Source organism: Meles meles, chromosome 1 (genome assembly GCF_922984935.1).
Source record: "Meles meles chromosome 1, mMelMel3.1 paternal haplotype, whole genome shotgun sequence".
NCBI lineage: Eukaryota > Metazoa > Chordata > Mammalia > Carnivora > Mustelidae > Meles > Meles meles.
Genome location: NC_060066.1, coordinates 216,808,794 through 216,830,980, shown reverse-complemented (window position 1 = coordinate 216,830,980; position 22,187 = coordinate 216,808,794). Strand labels below are relative to the sequence as shown.

General features: G+C 58.3%; 1 protein-coding gene across 1 annotated transcript; it reads left to right on the top strand.

Moving 5' to 3' along the window:
- The first annotated feature begins 20,187 nt into the window (after positions 1-20,187).
- Positions 20,188-21,973, top strand: ISG15 (ISG15 ubiquitin like modifier). Its single transcript, XM_046018375.1, has 2 exons — positions 20,188-20,936; positions 21,400-21,973. The coding sequence occupies exons 1-2, from the start codon at positions 20,934-20,936 to the stop codon at positions 21,925-21,927; spliced, it is 531 nt and encodes a 176-aa protein (XP_045874331.1). The 5' UTR covers positions 20,188-20,933; the 3' UTR covers positions 21,928-21,973.
- Positions 21,974-22,187: the final 214 nt, after the last annotated feature.

Sequence of the window (22,187 nt, the reverse complement as noted above, 5' to 3'; positions counted from 1 at the left end):
ACAACATGAATTTTAATGTGTTGGGTGCTGGATATTTCTGTGTTCCTATAAATATTTTGGGGCTTCATTCTGGGGCACAGTTGAGTTACTTGGACACAGTTTGGTCCTCTGGGGACTTGCTCATAAACTTGGTCAGGCAACACCAGCACTCACTGTAAGGTTAATTATCCCTCACCACTGGGATAAGGTCCCACTGAATACGCTACTGCATGCCCTCTGAATTATGGACTTTTCCAGTCTGGCTGGAGGTGACCCTGGGTGAACTCAAAGGGTTTTTCTCTCTATCTTTTCAGGTGGTTCTTTTCCTGGCCTCGAGGAGTTTCTCCCAGCATGTTCTAATCAACCTTGAGGGAGACCCTCTACAATGCTCAGTAGTTCTCTCTCTGGCATCTCTTTTCCTGCTGACCCTAGGGGCCCTGGCTCCCCACCCCCACCCACGGAAGTCAGCGCAGCTGTCTGGCTTCCCGCTGCCAGCAGTCAAGGCCTGAACACCAGCTTCTGGCAGCCTTGGGGCAACGAGGGCTCGGGTCATTGGTTTCCCGCTTCTCAGGGACCACTGTCTTTCAGGTCTGCTATTTCATCTATTTGTTCAGTTTTTAGTTGTTTTAGGCAGGAGGGAAAACCTGTTCTTGCTACTTCCTCTGCGGCAGAAGCAACGCACTATGCAGATTACTTCATTTAATTCCTGCAACCACCGAGCACTGGAGATAAGTAGTATTACAAATCCTATTCTACATCTAAGATTTCGTGACTTGCCCAAGGTCAAACAACTGAGCGACAGCAGAAATAAAATTCAACCCCAGTCTATGCTGGAAGCCTTCCCTGAACCACTGCTGTGCTGACGAGACCTCGAGGGAGTGCCCAACACGGGAGCTTCACGCAGAGACTCGGGTGCAGGGAGCACGTCTGCGGCCTTCCCAGACACAGAGCGACTGAAGGAAGTTCAGAGACGTGCACGAGAAGCGAGAGGGCCTGAGTCTGTCTGTCTTGGTGGGAAAGGACCTGGCTGTCTCTGAGGGGTTCTCTGTGCCAACTCAGTCTCTATCTCTGACCATGGGACTGTGTGTCTCCCGCTCTGCGGGTTTGTCCTCCTCAATTATGGTCCCAGGTGGAGCTGGCTTCCAGGTGGGACAATTCTGGGAAGCCCAGAGGGAGGTGCTGCTCTGGGCTTCCCTCCCCATTCCCTTCTCCAAACTTCCACCAACGCCACGTGGCAAGCCCGAGGGGACTGTGTGCCCCAGACTCCAGTGGACGGCGGCCACCAAACCCACAGCCTGGTCACACACGTACTCACAGTCGCAGCCACGGGCCCGGTTATGGCCGCCAGCTCTAAGTGCTTCTTGGGGCCTGGAACATCCCAGCACTACCTCATTCACTCCACACAACCCTCCCAAGTTCCAGGCTGGGGGGGCCTAGACATTCCCCAGCATTCTGGGCTTCGCATGTAGGTCTCCCCACTCAGGAAGGAGCTGCCTTGCTGCATTTGGGCGAGACGTCAAATTGAGGCTGCGGCAGAGGCTCACGGGACGGCGGTGGGGGTCATCTGAGGAAGCCCACTGACCCTCAGACTCCATCCTCCCAGCTGTCTGTGCCTCTGTGCCAGGGGCAGTCCCTGCATGTCCATCTGGGGAGGGTCTCCGGTGCACTCTTGTGCCCGGAGCAGCCACAGGCATAAACGAGGGTCAGCCCCGACACCTGAAGTTGTTTCTGCCCTCCAGAGGGGCAGGCGTTTGCCCCGCGACTTCTGGAAAGTCAACAACAGCCTCCTGCCACCAACCTACTGGGTGAAAAGCAGCTCTGGTGTCCTTTGAGGTCACTATGACAAAATCCCACAGACTGGGTGCTAACCCACACCAGAAACAAACTCCTCGCGGTTCTGGAGGCTGGAAGTCCGAGATCAGGGTGCCAACAGGGACTGATTTAGGTGAGGGCCCCCTCCAGCTTGCAGACCGCCACCCTCTCCCTGTTTTGACATGCCTGTGTCTCTCTGATAAGGACACCAATCTCATCCCATCATGGAGGGCACCCTTGTGACCTGATGACCCCCAGAAGGCCCCATGTTCTAAAGCCATCACCTTGGGGTGGGGGGGTCTGTCCGTCTAGAGCACCTGCTCTCTGCTCGGGAAAAGTCGGACCAAACATTGCTAGCTCTAAGTGAGCAGACCGGTCAGCTCAGACTCTGGGTGGTGACCCTTTCCTCCTAGTTTTGCAAACCGAATCCCTAGAGACACATTCATGGAGCTTTTTCTCTTTTCCTGAAGTGACCAGAAGAGAAAGGAGTGGCTTGCTCACGCCAGCGGATGACGGCCGGTTCCACACACCATGTCGTTCACAGCCAGTCTCTGAATGTAGGGAAAGGAGCTCGGCTACGGCTTACACTTTCCTGACCCTTGGCGGGCAGGAGAGCTGAGGCCCGTGGCGCTGCAGGGTGTGGGGCCTCGAAGAACAATGAGAGGGGAGGGCAGGAGCCCAGTCAGCCCCCAGCCCTTGGGTATGAGTGTTTGTTGCAGCCAGTGGTCTGCGCCCGGGAGGTGAGACAGTGCCCCTCCTCACCCCCAGCGGCCGCTGACCTCTCCCTCACTGTGCCGAACAGGGCAAGGGGTGCTGGGGACGCCCTAAGGGAGGGGAGGGGGCAGGCCGGGAAGCCTCCTCTCCACCAGCCTCTGGTTGGGCCAAGCAGTTGCAGGAAGGTTCCCTCCCTGCGCGCACTGTGTGGGCAAGGAAGGATGGTGGGACGTTCCTGCCGGCTCCGATGCGCACACCTGCTTGCAGTGAGGTTAGGGGTTGGTGAGGGCCAAGCACGGGGCCTTCCAACACTGACCTTCTGGTCACTGCTGAGCTCCTTTCTCCCCACACAGGCGTGGGACTCCTCACTCACCGTGGAGGCCCAGGAGGGAGGCCTGAGGCTACCGGCGGGCGTCGGGGTCGGGTGCGATTCACAAGGAGACACCTGAAGTGACGGCAGATGGTACTTTCGGTCACCAGGTCACCAGGCTGCAGACAGGGTCGATGCTCCCCACCGGGGACAGGGCAGTGCGGCCCGGGAGTCGGACAGGGTCAGCTGAGGCCAGGCCCACCGAGGGTGGGGTACCACAGCTCTCAGCAGAAGGCATCTCTCACCTGTCCTTGTTGCAAACCCAGAGCCTGTGACTCCCCAGTCCCGTGCTCTGACCCAGGGCACCCCATCAGTTCCTGCCCCAGAAACGACCCCCAGCCCTGCCTGGAGTCCAGGGGGTGGAACTGGACTGTGGCTGGTCAGCACCACGGCAGGGCCCTGGGCCTGTCCCTGCTCCCATCTGTGGGGGCTAGGAAACTGCTTCCAGGTCAAAGTCAGTCCGACCCCTCTCTGCTTAGGACGACACACAGTTCAGGGACTATTTCTGGGGCTCCTCCCACCATGAGTCCCGTCCTCACCCCTGCCCCACCCCACCCCGCCTCTGCACACTCCCGGCGGAAGGCAGATGGGGGTGACTGCTGGTTAGGGCACATTAGTTGTTTATTGCTATCGTTACTTAAGAGTTACAACTCCCGCTGTTCCTTTACAACTTACTGTTATGTATCGCGGCATAACAAATTAACCTGGAGTTTAGCAGCTTCAAATGACAAATGCTGATTATCTCACAGTTTCTGAGAGAGAAACCCAGGAGCGGCTCAGCCGGGGGCGCTGGTTCAGGACCTCCCCTGACGCCGCGGTCGGGATGGTGGCCGTGCTGGGACCTCATCTGAAGGCTCAGGAACTTGGAGAACCTGCTTCTAAACTCACTCTCCCTCGGGTCCACACTCTTCGGGCCTCTCCTCCCTTCTGCACGGTCGTGGGAGCCAACCTCAGCACACTGACAAGGCTGCAGGCCGGGAGGGGTCCTCCGTGGCCTTCTCGGAAACTGTCGGCCCCAGGGCCTGTCTCCTTGACCACCGTGCGTCCCAGGGGGGGTCTAGTCCCCAGGGCCCAGCGAGCAGACAGGGCACCAGCACAGCTGTGGGGCCCTTTGGGGTCAGCCTCCTGCTCTGGAAAGCTTCCGGGTAATGGGAGGAGGCTGCCGAGGCCTGGAGATAATCGGGGGACTGCTGGGGCTTTGGTGCGGAGCACAGGCCTCACCCCTCACAAACCAGGGCTCCAAATAGCCCAGCCCCTCCCCAAGTCCGAATTTCCAACCGACTGGTTTCCTGGGCCAACTTCTGGGACCCATTCTTTCCCCGAATTTCTAACACCCATGATACGCTGTCATCGTTCAGTCCCCAAGCCCCGGCCCCACAGGCAGATGGGACCCAGACATGCAGGGATCCCACACCCAGAGAGGCAGAGAGTTCTGCTGACCGTGTGCACGAATTTAGCAAACATTTATTGGCCCTTGGTTTTTGCCAGGAACTGGGCTGGAAGGAGACGCCAGACACTGAATGAGACTCCACCTACCGGAGGAGGGAAATGGTCAGCAACCCTTCCCGCCTCCCACTCCCCAGACAGAGGTCCCGATTCCTCCCCCACCCCTGCCGCACAGCCCGGACGGGAGAAGGTGCTTCATCAGGACGTGTCTGCAAGACAAAAGCCAAGACAAAGATAGCTGGGTGGGTGGTGAGGAGGTCAGGGACAGCGAAATCCCAGAGTCCATCTGGGGGCCCCATCTGAGGACCCGGAAGGAGGGGGGCGGGGCAGGAAATGGAGGGAAGGGTGGGGAGGGTAGGAAGGAGGACCCTGGTGTGAGGGGATTACTCCACGTTTTAGGCCCCCCCCACCCCCCCAGGCCTGTAGAAAAGCACCTGAGGGGTTCCCTGGACTGGGCAGTTGTCCAGGCTGGGTGTGGGGAAGGGTGCGGTTCCTTCCACAGCCGGAGGCAAGGATGCTCTTCTTTTTTTTTTTTAAGATTTTATTTATTTATTTGCCAGAGAGCAAGAGAGCACAAGCCAGGGCAACAGGGCACAGTGAAGGGAGACGCCACGCGGGACTCGGCCCCAGGGTCCTAGGGTCATGGCCTGAGCGGAAAGCAGACACTTCACAACGGAGCCACCCAAATGCCGAGGATGCTGTTAAGACCCGGGTGTTGGGGCGCCTGGGGGGCTCAGTGGGTTAAAGCCTCTGCCTTTGGCTCAGGTCATGGTCCCAGGGTCCTGGGATGGAGCCCTGCATGGGCTCTCTGCTCAGCGGGGAGCCTGCTTCCCCCTCTCTCTCTGCCTGCCTCTCTGCCTGCTTGTGATCTCTCTGTCAAATAAATAAATAAAATCTTTAAAAAATAAAAAAAAGGACCCAAGTGCCCTCAGCTGCTGAAAAGGGGCAGCCTGGGGAGGAGGCCAGCTTCGGCCTGAGCTGTGCTCCCTCAGACGTCCCCGATGGAAGCAAGGATGAAACCCTCCGCCAGGGGTGCCTGCGCTGGCTCAGCTGGTTTAGTGGGGAAGCATCCGACTTCAGCTCGGTCCATGGTCTCAGGGTCCTGGGATGGAGCGACCCTCCCAGCCTCCCCCGCGAGCCCCCAGTCAGGAGCTGCTTGTCCCCTGCCCCTCCTTCCCTGCGCATGTGCTCTCAAACAAAATAAAATCTTTTAAAAAAAAGAAAAGAAAACACCCCTCTCAGCCATAAAAAAGCACGAAATTTGCCACTTGTAACAACACGGATGGACCTAGATGTTATGCTAAGTCAAACAATTCAGACAGAAAAAGACAAATACCACATGTTTTCAGTTACATGTAGAATCTACAAAACAAGACAAATGAACAAACAAAAAGTATGCTCGGGGAGCCTGGCTGACCCAGCTGGTGGAGCACAGGACTCTGTCTCAGGGCTGAGTTCAAGCCCCCAGCTGGGGGTAGAGATGACTTAAAGATAACATCCTCAAGAAAAAAATACTCCTAAATACAGAGAACAAACAGGTGTTTCCCAGAGGAAAGGTGGACGGGGCGGGAGGAACAGGAGAAGGGGAGAAGGGGAGTCAGCGTACAAGCGCAGGTACGCACATAGTAAACACACGGAGAGGAGAAGGACGGAAGAGGGAATGCGGTCACGGTCACGGGTGCTACAGCAATTCTGCTGCGGCAGGGAGCACCACCTACGTGACAATTGTGAACAACTCAGCAACCATCGACTGACTCTGTTAATAGAGCACGGTGTGTCGGCCACACTCCAGAAACCCTTCCCAACCCTCGACTCTGTCATTCCGTTCATCAGGTCAGCAGGAATCAAACTGCTCCAAGCAGGTGCTGGGCCCAAAGTGAGGCGCACAGACCTGGCGTTAGCCTCTGGGGCCCCCGGAGCCTGGCGTGGCTGCCTCCAGTGGGAAAGTGGGGAGGGAGTTCCAGCAGAGAGGCTGAGTTCAAAGGGACAGAGAGCCCTGTCGGAGGGACGGCGTGCGGTCCCCACAGAGCCCTGTCGGAGGGACGGCGTGCGGTCCCCACAGAGCCCGAGTGGTCCTCGGTGGGCCCTCACTCCCAAGCTCCCTTCGGCAACACCGCTGAGAAGAGAGTACCAGAAACGGGAAGAGCGGAGCGGGGCAGTGGGGGTGGGAAAGACCGGAAGCGAGGGGAGGGAATGGGAGGGGGGGGTCTACTCTGGAGGTATCCCTGCCCTCTCCTGGGAGGAGGGAGATCTTGATGGCCCAAGTTCCAGGTTACTTCCCCAGGTAACCCTTTCTCCTTTGGCCACACAGGTAGGGAGGTCCCCCTTTTTCCTGCAGGAGGCGTGGGCCCCAGCTTTGTACAGACCCTAATCACCCCCTACCGACCCCAGGCTTCGGATCCCACAGCGCTCCCCGCACCCCTGCAGCTTCCGCCCTGAGGCCCCGAGCAGCTCCCCTTCCCCAAGCAGGTCGAGCTTCCAGCTTAGGCAACAGACCCAGTGCTTCCCGGGTGTGACAACTCTTCCTCCCCACAGTCCTGCTGATGCCCCAACTCTGAAGAAAGAGGAATTACCCTGCAGCTCCCCCAGGGCCAGGATCACTGCCTGTGTACATGTCCAAGGGCACAGCACCTGGCCCACGTGGCCGCCACCATCTAGGACACAGATCCAGGCCCTTGACTCGGGGAGATGGGCGAGGAAACCAGAGGGCAGGGGTGACTGGCTTGGTGGGGATTTGGAGGTCCCTGCAGGGTAAGCGTAGCTGAGGGCAGGAGAGCCCAGGTGAATCCTGCCGGTGACACAGCCACAGAAGCCACTAGAGGAAGAGCAAGCTAACCTCTAGCAGTGACTCACCCTCCTCCTCGATGGGCCCCGGCCAGGCACGCAGCCCGCAACCATCTGATGGACTCAGCTGCAGTCGGGAAGGGAGTCTTGGCTCAGCATCTAATGGGCTCAGGATGAGACATTCCAGTCTCTGCTTGTCCCAGACCACCCCCTCGTTGCAACTGGAGCACAGCCCCCAGCAGCAGCTCAGGGAGACCTGGGATCACAGGACAGGGACTCCAGGGCTGATGGCCAATGCGGCCTGCCATTACTGCCGGGGACTGTAGGGCAGCCACTGGGAGGGGGCTGGGGACAGAGGCAGAGGCAGGGGCAGGCCCACTCTCCAGGTTTTCTCACCAGGGGAGACCTCCCCTCCCAAGGCACACAGCAGGACTGGGCTCCGGTGGGACAGCGCCCTCCGCCAGCTCCTGGCATTAAGCGCTCTTGGCCAGTCTTGCCCTAATCCCCTGTCCCTGGGACTCAGGCACCCGCTCCCGCCGGCTCTCCTCTCCTGAACTGACAAGGCCTGGGTAGGCTCAGTCCCGGCAGCTTCATGTTGGACCCTGAGAACAAGGGAGGAAGTGGACCAAGCCAGGACAGAAACTTCAGGACGCCGTCACCTCTCGCCACAGCTCAGCGGCCCAGGACAAGGGGGAGACACCTTTCGAGGTCCACAGGAGTGGGAGTGGGCTGAAGCACCTTACAAAACAGACAAGAATCCTTGCCCAGTGGTGCGGCCGGGCTGCTTTCCAGAACTGGGATGCGCTGTGGGAAATGGGCCGCCTGTCACTCCGTGAGCCACTTCTCCCGTCCTCCACGCTTCCACGAGGGCCCATACGGCTCAGGGCCAAGCCCGGGGGCTAGAGGAAGGGTCGATGCGGGGCACAGAGCCCCGGGAAGGGCCACCCGCAGTCCCGCCCCAGAAGCCAGCACAAAGCAACCAGCAGACCCCCCACCACCCCACCCAGAACTAAGGACTGAAGGAAACTGCAGACTAGAGACTCCGCAAAGACAAGAACAGGTGAGAACTGTCTGGACGCGGCCTCTCGAAACAAACCCCTGGCTCACTCCGAGGCCCCAGAACGGGGCGCGGCCTCCGCAGCAGTGAGGGTCCAGGCCTCACCGCAGCCACGGCCTCCAGGGCGCGCCCCGGTTCTGCAGCCCCGCCCTGGGGGCGTTGCGGGGCGCCCCAGTCAGGCCTGGCGGGAGCCGCAGCGCGAAGGCGGACCTAGGGCGCAGCAAGGGGAAGGGGCAGCCGAACGCCGGGAGCGGCGGGGGGCGGTGGAGCCGGGCGGCGCGAGGGCCCCAGCGGACCCAGGCAGGCCGCCAAGTGGCCAAGCAGGCGAGAACGCACGTCGGCCGGGACGCCGCCGCAGCCGGCCAAGAAGCGGTTCACCTCCGCGAGACCCTCTCTGAAGCCGGCGCGGCACTTGCCCAGGACCGCGGGGTCAGCGCTGAGCGCGGCTGCGCGGGCGGCCCGGGACAGGCGGTCGGTTCCCGCCGCGGAGGCCCCGTGCGCCTCGCCTGCGCCCGCACCCGCCGCTGGCTCCGCAGGCGCCGCACGGTCATCTCCAGGATGTCTGCTTTCTCCAGCTTCGGGCGCCGGGAGCTCTGGCGGCACGGCGGGGGGAGGCTCGACCCCACTAGAGCGCCAAGACTTCCGAGCGCCGCACCCTCCACCCCGACCTCGCCTCCCGACCCCGACCTCCCTCCTGGTGGCGTCCAGGGGGAGGGTCTCGAGCCGCGCGAGGCTTTCACTGATGCGCGCGGCGCCGCTTCTCCATGACCGGCTTGGAGGACTGCGGGTCGGGCTGCGGCTGAGGCCCGCGTCCGTCCGCCGCACCCGCGCGCCCCATTCACGCCCCGCCGGGTCCCCACCTTGCGGTGCTCCGCCGCGCTTCGGGGCTCCGTCGGGGTCTGCGGGCGCCCGCCCGCGCTCCGGCCAGCGGCGAGGCTCTGGGCTTCCCCGGGTGTCTGCGCGCATGGTGCGCCCCGCGCCCCCGGACCAGCCGTGCCAGGTCTCCCCGAGCGGGCCCCAGGCTGCAGGCCGGCCGCGGAGCCGCCACCCGCCCGGCGTTTTCGGCGGCGCGGCCGCGGGGCGTGTGAACGCGGCTCCGCTTTCCTTCCCACACTCTCGCGGGCCAGTGAGAGGCCGCGCTCGCCCGGCCCGCGCGGGGCGCCCACCCCCGGCTGCGCCGACCGTCGGTCCGGCCCCGGCGCCCCGAGCTGGGCGCGGGCTCCCGTTCAGGCCCAGAGCCCGGGGAAGGGGCGTCCGCGGCGGGCGGCGCGGGAAACCGGAACGTGGAGCCGCGGGGGAGCGGGGCAGGCGCCCGCGACGGGGGGCGAGCCTCGGCGGTCCCGCTCCGCCGCTCCGGGTCCCCGCCCGGGTCGAGGGTCTCGCACAGCCTCCTGTGCCGCGCCGCGTGCCGGGGACCCGTCCCTCCGCCGCACACCTACTCCCCGCACACCTACTCCGGGCCTGGCCGCGGCGAGCGCGGACACCAGCCTCTCGCCAGAGACGAGCTGGAGCCGGCGGCAGGCAGGGCGGCGTCCCGGGACAATTAGGTTAGGGCGCACAAGGACAGGGTGACCCTGCACGACAGGGAGAGTGACGTCGCCGATGAGGCAGAAAGGCGTCCTGCCGCGAACGCGGGACGTCACCGGCCAGGCTGGTCCTGTCACCAGATACTCAGAGGTGATAGCTCAGGGTCAAGCTTGGTGATGATACAAGCCAGAGGAGGGGATGTCACGGGGCAGGTGACATCACACTCTTCTAGATGACACAACATTGGGCTAAGCACCAGCAACGTGGGGCTCACAAAAAATGAAGAGCAATTGCTTTGTTTTTTTAAGATTTTATGTATCTCTTTGTCAGAGACACGGTGAGAGAGGGAACGCAGGCAAGGGGAGTGGGGGAGGGAGGAGCAGGGAGCCCATGGGGCTGGATCCCAGGACCCCGGGATCACAAGCTGAACCACCGAGGTGCCCCGGAACAATTGTTTAAAATCTATCTCAGGGGCGCCTGGGTGGCTCAGTGGGTGAAGCCTCTGCCTTCATGATCTCATGTCATGATCTCAGGGTCCTGGGATCGAGCCCCGCAGGGGAGCCTGCTTCCTCCTCTCTCTCTGCCTGCCTCTCTGCCTGCTTGTGATCTCTGTCAGATAAATAAAATCTTTTTAAAAATCTATTTCAAAGTGGCACAGTGGGAGAAACAGGTTATTTTTCGGTTCGATAGTGTTTTCGTTTTGAATTATGTCATAGGGCTGTAGTCTTTTGAATACTTGGGGTTCCCAGTCCATGCGGCCTGGCAGCAGTGTGGTATCCATGCCACAGACATTTCCCGAAGCCCACTGTGGGCCTGGTCAGACGCTCAGGCTGGGGAAGCCCCTCCTGGGGCTTCTGATCTGGTGCTGGCGGAGACGGCAAGCGAAAACAATCGGTAATCATTCCCTTGTAAGTGATAGAAAGGCATGGGCTGCTGGGGGAGAGGAAGCCCTTCTTTTGGGGGGGGGGCGTCTGGAAGTCTTCTCGCAGTGGGATCTTCTAGGGAGGAGGCAGTTCTGCCAGGCCCCAGGGGAGAGAATGGCATCCCCAGGATGGAAAAGGGGCCACAGGGGCCAAGGGAGGAGGGGAAGGGGCAGGCAGAGACACAGGGAGGACCTGGAGGTTTCTGGACCCAGGAGAGGTCTGGGAGAGCCTTGGGGGGCCTTTTCTGAGCACTAGAGTGAGCCGAATGGCGGGCCTCGAAGGGTCGGTTCAGTTGCTGTGGGTCTACATAGTGGGTGTCCACTGCTGGCCCCTGTCCCAACACCCATTTCTGGTCCCACGCTGCACCCCCTCCAGAGGACTTCTTTCCCTTCTGAGGCGGATTCTAGTCTAGGATCAAAGTCCCCGCCTGCCTTCCAGTGGTGCCCCGTCCACCTGGGGCACCGGGGCGGAGCAGGGGCGGCTCAGAGCCTCCCCATCACACAACCGTTTCTGCCCAGGCACCCAGATGAAGCTACCCATCGTCCCTGCTCCCGCCTAGAGGAGGGTGCGGGAGTGGAGGGGTGTCGGAAAGCAGCCGGGGTCAGGCAGGAGTCTGAGGGGCACCGACTGCCCCCTGTGCAGTCCAGGCTGGAACAGGTCTTGCTGTTGGGGAGGTTGAGGACTGGGGAGGACGGAAGTCCGCGAACGCCCCAGTGAGCACTGGAGACTCCTCTTCCTCTTGGGGGTCGTGGAGGAGCTGTGGTCCCTGGCCGGGACAATGCGGCTGGGCTCTGGGCGGCCCCCAGCCTTCCGTGGAGGCCAGAGAAGCAGGAGTTCAGACTGGGAGGAGGGTCTGAGGAACCACGTTCGTGACCGTTCTTTCCCTCACTACTTGTTAGGTGGGCGACTCATCTTCCGGTGCGTGCCTCCTCCCTGGGAAGTGGGTCACCTGCTCACCCCAGGGCCACTGGGAAGATACATGAGACCCTGCTTGAAGGAACCCAGCGCGGAGAGCACTGAGTACATGTCAGCTACCTCCTTACTGCCTCAGGGAAGCGGGTGGGAGAGAACCGGACAGAGGGGAGACTGAGGCAGGGAGGAGCTGCCTATACTCAGCCTCATCACATGCCCCAGGGCTCGCCACACTCCGAGCACCCTGGAGGCTCGTTCTCCGAGGCCTGCCAGGAAGGGTCTCAGGGGGCCTGTGTCTTGACCTTCCCAGCCTCGGTCCCAGCAAGGAACCCTCTAGGGCTGGAGCGAGGTGAGCTTTCCCAATATGGTCATCACCAACTCCCACAGGGCCACACCCCCACTGTCTGTGTGGTCGTGTCCCTCTGGGCGCTCGTCCCTCAGACTGTCTCTGTAAGGAAGCGCAGCAGGCCGCGCGGACAGGCCACGAGGACAGGCCACGAGGAGAGGCCGCGTGCAGAGGCCTTGGGACGATGTGGTAGCCAGGGGCCAGGAGTCTCCGCTGCCAGACTCGTGAGGGAAGCGCCTCCGAATGTCCGTGACCCGAAGTTGTTATTGCCACTCCCCGCATCTCCCGGCGGCCCCTGAGTGTTCTGCTGCAGCTGGCGATTCAGAGCAGGACCGTGTCGACCACCACGTCTCAGGGGCAGCTGCCGCAGAGCAGTCGTGACTGGGAGAGCTGGGACGGACCAAGCCCTGGACCCAGGGAGAGTGGCCTTTCCCCCCCAACCCCTTCTCCCCTGTCCTTTCTCCTTATTTTCTCTAGTGTTTACAAAGGCTCGGTGGCTTTGAACCCGGGCTTTCCATCCAATGAGACACTTCTTGGGAGCCATCAAAGACCTGCCTGTCTTCCCGGGTCAGGCCGCGTGGGCCAAGCCCCAGGTGGCTGATGGTCCAGGGGACATCTCCAGGGCCCACTGATGGCCATGGGGGAGACAAAGCCAGAAAGTCAGTGGGGGAGTTTGTGAGGAAAGAAGAGGCATCTTCTGGGCTAGACGGGGGGCTCCAGCCTTGTGGGGGTGGGGGGTCTCACATCTGGCCACTGGAACAGCATTCCACAGGACAGCATCCAGCCGATGTCCCTTGAGGGCTTGGGAAGCACTGTCTGTACACACCCCACCCCCAACCTCTGACATGGGGTGGGGGGCAACAGCATCACAGCCCGGCTCTCAGGCTCTCCTGGCACACAGATTCCAGAACGTCAGCACCTGCCCCGGCCCCCACGCATGCTCCTTAGAGTCTGCCCCCGCCTCTCCTGCCCGGAGACAGCAGCCCCTCGACCCGCGCAGCTGGGCCAGAGCTGTCAAGTGGCGGGGCTAGAACTGCTGTAGGTTCTCTCCTGCAAAGCGGGAGCTGGGGGCAGGGTCCTTCATCGGTGTTTGCTGGAGTCCAGCGAGCGATAAGGGCGAGGGCTGACGGGACCCAGGGCGCGAGACAATGCCCAGGGAGTCGAACACCCAGGACCCAGGTAGAGGCCAGGAGCACCGCTCGCGGATGCTGAGCTTTGAGGTTCTGGGGTAGTCATCCTCTGTGGCCAAGGGGGTGTCTTCTAGCCTTCCAGGTCGGGAGTTGACAGGCCTTCCCTCAGCTACCTGAAAGGTGGGCCGGGAGGGCACCTCCCCCAACCACAACTCAGGCCTAGTGACAGCACCCTGCCCCTGGTCTGGGTGTGGTTGATATCTTTCTCCAAAATCTGGCTGTTGACCCCTCTCCACACCTGGGAAGTCATCTCTCTCCAGCCCGGGAGGGTGCAGACCCCACTCCCGTCCCTGTCTGGATAGCTCCTGCCCGTGCTGCTGTCCAGTGTCCTGGACCACTGCACCTGGGGACAGGTGAGCTTCCGTGTCCTTCCTCTTTGGGACTTCCAGACCAGTGTCTTCTCTGCCACAAAGTCCCAGCCTTCGGCCTCGTGTTGTCTCTGCGCCTGGGGGCCTTGTCTCACTCCCTACGTGTTTCTCTCCTGATTCCGACACTGTCCCTAACCACTCCTGCCGTAGTGCCTAGTGACTTCAAAATCCACAAAGATGACATTCCGACCCTCGGGACGTCCTCCCCTTCAGCAGTCCTTTCTCCTCCTCACTGGGCCACTCACTTCCTGGGCCAGGGTCCCTCTCACAGCTGCAACCCCTCCACGGCCTAACCTCGAGGCTCACGTCCTCCACTCCCCTTCAGCTCTGCTGGGATCGGCAGCCCTTGGGTAAGACCGAGGTTGGTGCTTGTCATCCGCCGATGTCCTTCCCCTCCCTGGATCAAGACAAACGTAACTGGCCATTGCGCCCGCTCCCTAACCCTCCCTCCCTCCTCTTGCTTCATCATATTCACTTGCCAAACCCTAACCTGTGTTAAACGGCAGCTGCTTTGGGGCTGTTCCTGTGCACAGCTGGTGGGTCTGGGTGGTGCTGCGGCTTCCCTGGGGCCCCTCCGTCACCCGAGGGCCCCCTGGGATTCAGGGTGGGAGGGGCACCATGTGTAGACCCTGGAGTTGTGGTCACTTCTGGTTCCCTGCCCTGCGGCCCCGTCCTGCCCACACTCATGTGCCTTGGCCAGCGTTTCAGAAGAGTTCATAGACCCTCAATGTCTCCTGAGGCCTGGTTTCCAGACCCGACGCAGCGGAACTTCCACTATGTCCTTCGGCTGAAGCGAGGCTGGCCGGATTCAGGAGTACGACGCCCGGTCGTGCTTCTCTGTCAGTCCCGAGCCCTCTGCCACCCAGAGCTGCTCTGAACCCCTGATCGCCCTGGCTTTACGCTCGGGACTGCGGGCCTTCGGGACCACCCAGGATCTCACACTTCCTGGCCACCCCGCAGTGTGCTCCCGGACAATTCTAGTGCACGTCCTGTCCCTCTCGAGCCCACAGTGCGTCCTCCCTGTCCCCTTCTCATCCGAGGTGGAGCTGAGGCAGATCATAATGGCCCCTGGTTGAGGCCCGGTGCTCCCTGCACTAAGTGGGCACCTGCCCCCCCGCACCCTCACTGCCTCTCCCTTGAGTCCATCCCCACGACGCCGCTCACGCCAGACAGCGTGACACAATGTCAACTTGCCGTCCCCATGCGGCTCTCCACCTACCGCGCCTCTCTCTGGCGCAGGTCCTGCAACAGCGACCCTCCCGGGCGAGCCCAGCTCCGTTCTTCCCTCCCGAACTGCCCGTCAGTCTGTCCCAAGACTGTGGAGACCACGCCCAGCAAGGTCACTGGGATGTCCCCGTCGTGACTAGGGTGGCTACCCAGGCCTCCTTCGCCAACTGCCCTACTCCTGCATCCCCGATTTCTCCGGGACTCCTCCCCTTCCGTCCGTGTCTGCTCCCTGACGCCTCCCTGACGCCGGAGTTGCTGTCCCAGCCTGGACCTGCCCAGGAGCCCCAGGCCATCTCCCGTACCTAAGTCTAAGTCCAAGTGCATTTCGGGCACGATGTGGCCACAAGCAAGTCGCTGATAGTGTCCACCGGCTGGGTTTTGACGGCTGCTCTCAGGTTCCTGCCTGCCCTGCTGCCTCCCATTCCCAGGAGGTCGGGCCACAGGGGCGCAGGTGGGGAGGTTGGTCCCCACTCTCCATGGCCTCAGCCTCTTCGCCCCACTGCACGCTCCACCCGCAGCGACTCGGCAGGACCCCCGCGTTTTATGACCTTCAGCCCTCTGATGCCTACGGAAGGAGTTTATGCACCAAATTCCCTTCAGACAGCTGGGGCCATCTCCGCCTGGTGAGTCGGCCTGACTGAGGCTCCTGCCTTCTCTTCATCCGACCTCTCCTGGGGCTCCCAGACCAGCGCTCAGCCACACCCTTGGCACTCGGCGTCCGCACCCCGCCCTGGCTCACCGGGCCTCCTGCAGCTCTAACTCCTGGTATGTCCGAACAGCCCCTTCCGACGCCTCATGCCCCTGCCACTGACACGCGGCCGCCAGCTTCCCTCCCCCGGTTCTCAGAGAAGCTCCCAGTTGGATTCCAGCTCCCTTCCTGACCTGCGGTCTTTATTCCACGTGGGGTCCTGATGACCCTGTCGGGCCGGAGTGGAATCGGGCCAGGCCCCGCCTCGGGGAAAGCACGCTGTGTTCAGTGGCCATGCACCGCCCGGCGGCTTCTCCGCAGCTGCTCCCCAGCCTCCCTTCCTCGACCTGGGCGGACACACGGCCGCCTCGGGCCTTCTGCCACACCTGTGTCTCTGCCTGGGCCTCTCTAAGGCTTGCAGCCCCCTTTCCTGCTCCTTCTTCTTTGTACTGGCAACACCTGCGTCCTCCTCCTCCTCCTTTCAGATTTTATTTTTAAGGAATCTCTACACCGAACATGGGGCTCAAACTTAGCAACCCCGAGATCGAGAGTTGCACACTTTTCCGACTGAGCCAGCCAGACGCCCTACATACAACATGTGCCTTTTTTACCCACTTATCCCCACGCAATGTCTGTCCACTGCCCAGGAATGTGAGCTCCGCTTTGTCCCAGAGGAGTGCCCGGCATGTAGTGCGAACCCTATAAAAACACGCTGACTCGATGAATGAGTAACAGAAATGGTAACGGAATTAACAGAGTAACAGCCCTCCCAACCCCAGACGATGATACAGTCTTTACCCAAAATCAGGGTGACAATGTCCCACCAACAGCCAAGTTATGGAGGCATATTTTCCAATATCTGACATCAAAATATGATTTTCAAGGCAAAAAAACCATGACTTCATACAAATACACAGTGAACACATGTCAGGTGTGTGTTTAGCTCGCCAGTGGGGAAACCAGAGGGTTCCAAGAGGCTTTGAGGAGGAGCACGGGTCAGGTACATAACTGGCAGATACGACATGGGCAGCAAGGCCATGTTTCTCCAGGACAGAGGGTCTCAGTGTCCAGTAGGACAGATGTCTACACCTCATTAACCTGCAGCTTCACAAATATCAGCAAAAGCACCTCTAGGGAGACCTTCAAGGATAGCAAGGCTCCTCGTGCCTGATTTCCAAGTTTGGGATCATTTTCTTAACCCTGGGGACTGGTGGCCTCTTCACCTCCGTCTGGCAGTGGAACCCTCTCCCCCAGCCTTCCCACCTGCGTCTCCCCCTCCCCACTTTGGCCCCAAGGCCCAGATTCCAACCCGGTGAGGTGGGAGATTGGGGTGTGGGTCAAGGCAGGGGCTCTGGACTCCATGGGGTGTCAGGGCTTTGTGTCCTGGGGTGAATCCTGCAGAAAGGAAGATAAGGTAGCTGATCTTCCCTTCTCTTCCCCTCCCCGACCTCTTTTTCTCCCCTCCATGGGTGGGCAGAGCAGGGGCGCTGCAGACGGATCCCATCCGTTCTCTGCGTTGTGCCCTCCGCCATTAGCCTTGGGTGTGTCAGGTGTCTGCAGCGACACAGTCCTCCAGCACAGCTGGCTGTGGGTCTCCACACTGCACACTCCCGGCCTTGCTATCACGTGGGCCTAAACTCAGAAGACCTGTCCCTGACGCACAGCGACCACGTAGGATTTCGGGGTATGCCTGGCCCTGGAGCCACTGGCCCCCCTAGCACAGGGCCACGTGGGCTCGCGTCCAGCTGCGCTCCTGCCTCGCCCTCCCCAGATCCGGTGGGTTCGAACTAAGCTGAGCGCCCCCACCTTGCTCCTCTCGGACTCACTGCCTCCCCCAGGTTAGAGTAGCTCTCCGCATCTCAGGTCGACCTTCTCCTCTCCCTCCCTGTAAGTCATCCCTACAGCAAGGGCAACCTTTCCCATCTGCAGACTCCTTCCTGACTCCCCTGAGGGCCAAGTGCCCCCACCAGCCCAGAGTCTGTTTGGGGGAGAACCAGACATGGAGCTGTCTGAGCGGCCCTCTGAGCCTGCAGGTCAGGTCAGTGTGGGGACAGCAGCTTCATTTGCATTTCCGGTCTGCCCTGAGTCCTGCATCCTCTAGACACCCATTAGAAGGGACTGTGGCTAGGAGAGGGATGTGCCCACCAAGTGGGGGTGAGGCTCTGGCTTAAAGAGGGATGGGGTCCAGGACAGTGAGACTGTGGCCCAGGTCAGGGGGGGCTCAACCTTCCTAGTGCTGGGTGGGAGAACAGAGTGACCCTGCTCCCTCCGAGAACATGGAAAGGAGGGGGACGCCTAACTAATCAGCCCAGCCAGCAGGTACTCACCGCAAATCAGGCTTCAAGAACACAACTTCCCTAAGAAGTTTTGCCCCGCGCCCCCAGGGTCCCTGAAGACTGGTCTGGTCAGCCACGGTGACTCACAAGCTCTGTGCTACTTTCTCAGCAAGTAATGGTGCCCCTGTGGTCTCCAACATCTGTCTATCTGGAGGCCTACGGGGGCAGCCCACCCCGTCATTCCACAGGGCCTCAGGGGGACCTTCAAGCTGTGACCAAAGGCCTTTAGCTAACCAGATGTCATCTGAAATGATGGTCTCAGGAGCTGTGACTGGCCAGGTGGAAAGCTGGGAGACAGGAATTAGATTTGAATGAGAGCAGAGTGTCTTGCTGAAAGGTGAAAGTGGTAGGTTGGGATCTAGCGGAGGGCTGGGCTGCGAGACTAGTGCCTCCGTGTGGCAGAGCGGTAAGGACTGGGACGTTCTTGGAAAGGTTTTTTTTGTGGTTGCACTTTTAGATAAGTCGAAGGGTTTAAAAATAAAATCAAGTATATTAAATGTTATAAATGCTGTTTTAAAGGTTTAAGGAAGTTTAAGTTAGTAAATGAGATAAAATATTAACCAAAGGTCCCTTTATAAATGACTGTTATAATTTCATAAATAGAATATTAATATTTGTGACAAGAACTTATATATTTTGTGGCCATATTATTAGGTGCATACAAGTTTAAAATTATTTTATTTTACCAGTGATCTCAACTTTTTATTGTTACATGACTTTTTGTATCTCTGTAACATTTTATCTATAAAATTTCTTTGTTTATAGAATTGTTAATATGGCCATATGTGTTTCATTTTAGTTAATAGTCATGTGGTGTTTCTTTCCATCCTTCTACTTTCAAATTTCTTATATCCTTGTATTTCAGATGATTCCTGTCTTTTGTAAGCCAGACAAAAATAGATTATTTTTTTAAAGGTTTTATTTTTTTAAATTTTTATTTATTTATTTATTTATTTTAAAGATTTTATTTATTTATTTATTTATTTATTTGACAGCGAGAGAGAGAGCTCACAAGTAGGCAGAGAGGCAGGCAGAGAGAAAGAGAGAGGGAAGCAGGCTCCCTGCCGAGCAGAGAGCAGAGAGCCGGATGTGGGACTCCATCCCAGAACCCTGAGATCATGACCTGAGCCCAAGGCAGTGACTTAAGCCACTGAGCCACCCAGGCGCTCCCCAAAATAGATTATTTTTAACCAGCCTGACAATACTGGTCATGTAGTCCCCCTGGATTTCAGACCTCTTGTCAAGGTTTCAAGTCCCCGGTTTGTGGTTCTTTGTTATGACAGTCCCAGGAAACTGAGACAGGTTCGATCAGTTTGCTTCCTTAATGTCTTTGCAGTTAGTTCTTCCTGTCAAAAGCAGGAAGGGATGAAATAACTAAAAGAAAATGAAGACTCTGGTACCATATGACAGTATTAAGAAATCAGAACACATGAATACCTTGTTTAAGAAAGGCCATCTGGGGGAGATGGGGGAATTTTCACATTCTGTATTCTTTATTTCAATAAACATTTGTGGTTTTCTTTCTACAACGGTAAGGAATGAGTGGAGATATATACTTAAAATATAAAAAGAAGGAAATTTAAACCCCTCTGTTTTTTTGTGTGTTCACAATTTTGGAGCCCTATGAAAAACTTTCTGGGGGGTGGATAAGTGAAATGGCCAAGATTTATATTGAAAACATTTATTTTTCCACTTTAACCTTTTTATTTCAAAAATTATTTACTTACTTTCTTATTTAAATTTTATTTATTTATTTTCAGCTAATGTATGCCTGTTAGGCAGGGCTGGATCCCAGGACCTTGGGATCACAATCTGAGTCGAAGGCAGACACTTAACAAGTCCCCTGGGTGCCCCCATCCCTTTTTATGGCTCAGTAATGTTCCATAGTGAGGGTGAACCCTGTTTTGTTTACGCATTCATCTGTTGATGGATTTGGTTTTTCCCACAGTTTCTACCTCTTATCTATTATAAATTGTGCTGCTATGAGTATTTGGGTACAAGTATTTGTTTGAAAACCTGTGTCCAACTCTTTGGGGTCTGTACCTAGGACTGGAATTGCTGGGTCCCATGAAAATCCTGTTTAATCTTGAGGAGTGACTACACGGTTTTCCACAGTGGCTGCACCACTTACGCATCCATCAGCAATGTCCGAGGGCTCCAGTTTCTGTACATCGTCAAAGCTTGTCACTGCTCTTTTTGAATTATCATCTTATTATTATATTGTACCCACATTATATTTACAGTCGTGCTGTAAGAATGGGTGTGACATGGTATCTCACTGTGATCTTGATTTAAGTTTCCCTGATGACTAATGATGTTGAACAACTTTTCATGTGGTTCTGGCCGTTGTGTATTTTCTACAGAGAAATATCTATTCAAACACTTGTCCAATTTTTAAAAAAGATTTATATATTTATTTGAGAGAGAAAGAGAGAACAGGGGAGAGGGAGAAAGGAAACCCAAGAAGACTCCAGGCTGAGCACAGAGCCCAACATGAGGCTCGATCTCACAACCTGAGCTGACGAGAGTTGACTGCCTGACCGACCGCACCGCCCAGGCGCCCCGTTTGCCCAAGTTTAAGTGGAATCGTTTATCTAAGTTCTAAGTTCTAAGAGTTCTTTTTAGTATAGATGCTAGACCCTTATCTGACATGATTTGCAAGTATTTTCTTCCATTTCGAGAATGGTCTTTTCGCTTTCTGGGTAGTGTGCGTGAGTCCCTCTTTACAGGAAGTAAGAGATACACTCTTTCTTTAGAAAGCAACGACAACAACCAATCTGAACAAACACCCTGCTAAACCACTGGTCGTTATTTCTGGGTAGTTTGGATTGCCACTATTTTGTTCTTTCTGAATTAACTGAGGCAATGTTTTCCAAGCTTACTAATTTTGCAAATCGGTAAATGGAAAGTGAAAGTCTCCAATTGCGACTTCCATGCCTCCTGTAAAGAATGGGAAGGGCTGGGCATTTAGGGGGTTTCTGGGTTAGGGTGCCGTCCTGAGATCTGGACAGGTGGACAGTCCCAGCTCCTACCCTTGTCATTCTGTTTTGTTTCTGCGGCTCACCGGAACGCACCTTGGGAAAAGGAAACTGAAACCGAAGCTAAATTCAGCCACTGGTGAGGCTCTCGCCCGACACTCCCCCTGACGTGCACCGCTCAGGCTCATAAAAGGGAGGAGCAGGAGAGGAGCTGAAAGCTGAGAGGCTGTCCACTGGTCTGTGCTTGTGGAGGACCGGGTGCCCGAGCCCACGGCCATGGTGAGTGCCATCTGATGGGTGGGGGCGGGTGGGCTCTGTCCCAGTCAGTTTTCCTGCCTCTGCTCGGGTCATCCAGGGGTGGAGCACCCACCATGTGCCAGTCCAATGGAGTTGCTCTGAGCTCCCCCAGGTCCCTAAGCATGAGGGGAGGGACAGGGTTCCTTCTGATAGCGGGTTGGGGTCTGGATCTTGGAAAGCACATTCTGCCCAGTGTTTAACCCTGAGATCCCTTGGCATTGGCAAAGAGGGGCATCTTAGTGGGTTAAGGAAGGTGGAGTGACGGTCGTGGCTGGCTGGCCCTTCTTCCGGAGATGCTCCCTGCTTGCCTCCAGTGCCTGGGGTCCCTTTCCTGGCGGGTGGGGAGGGGAGAGCTGCATCCCCAGCCTTGTCCTTTGGCCCGTCATCTGCACATAGTGGCTCCACGACTGGTGCCACGTTCTAGGAGTCTGTGTGATGTCCACAGGCGGGGAACCTGAAGGTGAAGATGCTGGGGGGTGAGGAGTTCCTGGTGCCCCTGAGGGTCTCCATGCTGGCGTCGGAGCTGAAGCAGCAGATAGCCCAGAAAACTGGTGTGCCTGCATTCCAGCAGCGCCTGGCTACCCACCCCGCCGGCCAGGTGCTGAAGGACGGGGTCCCCCTCATCAGCCAGGGCCTCTGTCCTGGCAGTACGGTCCTGCTGGTGGTGCAGAGCTGTGACGAGCCCCTGAGCATCCTGGTGAGAAACAACAAGGGTTGCAGCACGGCCTACGAGGTGCGGCTGACGCAGACGGTGGCTGAGCTCAAGCAGCAAGTGTGCGGGCAGGAGCGTGTGCAGGCCGACCTGTTCTGGCTGAGTTTCCAGGGGAAGCCCATGGACGACCCACACCAGCTGGGGGACTACGGCCTGACACCCCAGTGCACTGTGTTCATGAATTTACGCCTGCGGGGGGGGGGGGGGGGCGTGGGCAGGAGCAGGAGGGCAGCGCTGAGGGCCACCCGCCTGAGTCCCTGACCAAGTGCGAGTAATAAAAGTTGACCGCAGTATTAAACGGTCCTTACGTTTAGTCCTTCCCCAGCACCCCTCGCTCTTGCATCCCTGCTGATGAGGCTGGGGGAGGGACAGAAGAGGAAGTGGGATAAGGAGACCCAGGCCCACTGGGTGGGCACTAGGCTGGGGTTGCCGAAGGGCAGGACAAGTCTGGTGAGGCCAAAATGGTGATCCACTCACACCCAGCCCTTGGACAAATTGAAGATGTCCCCACACCTTTGGGA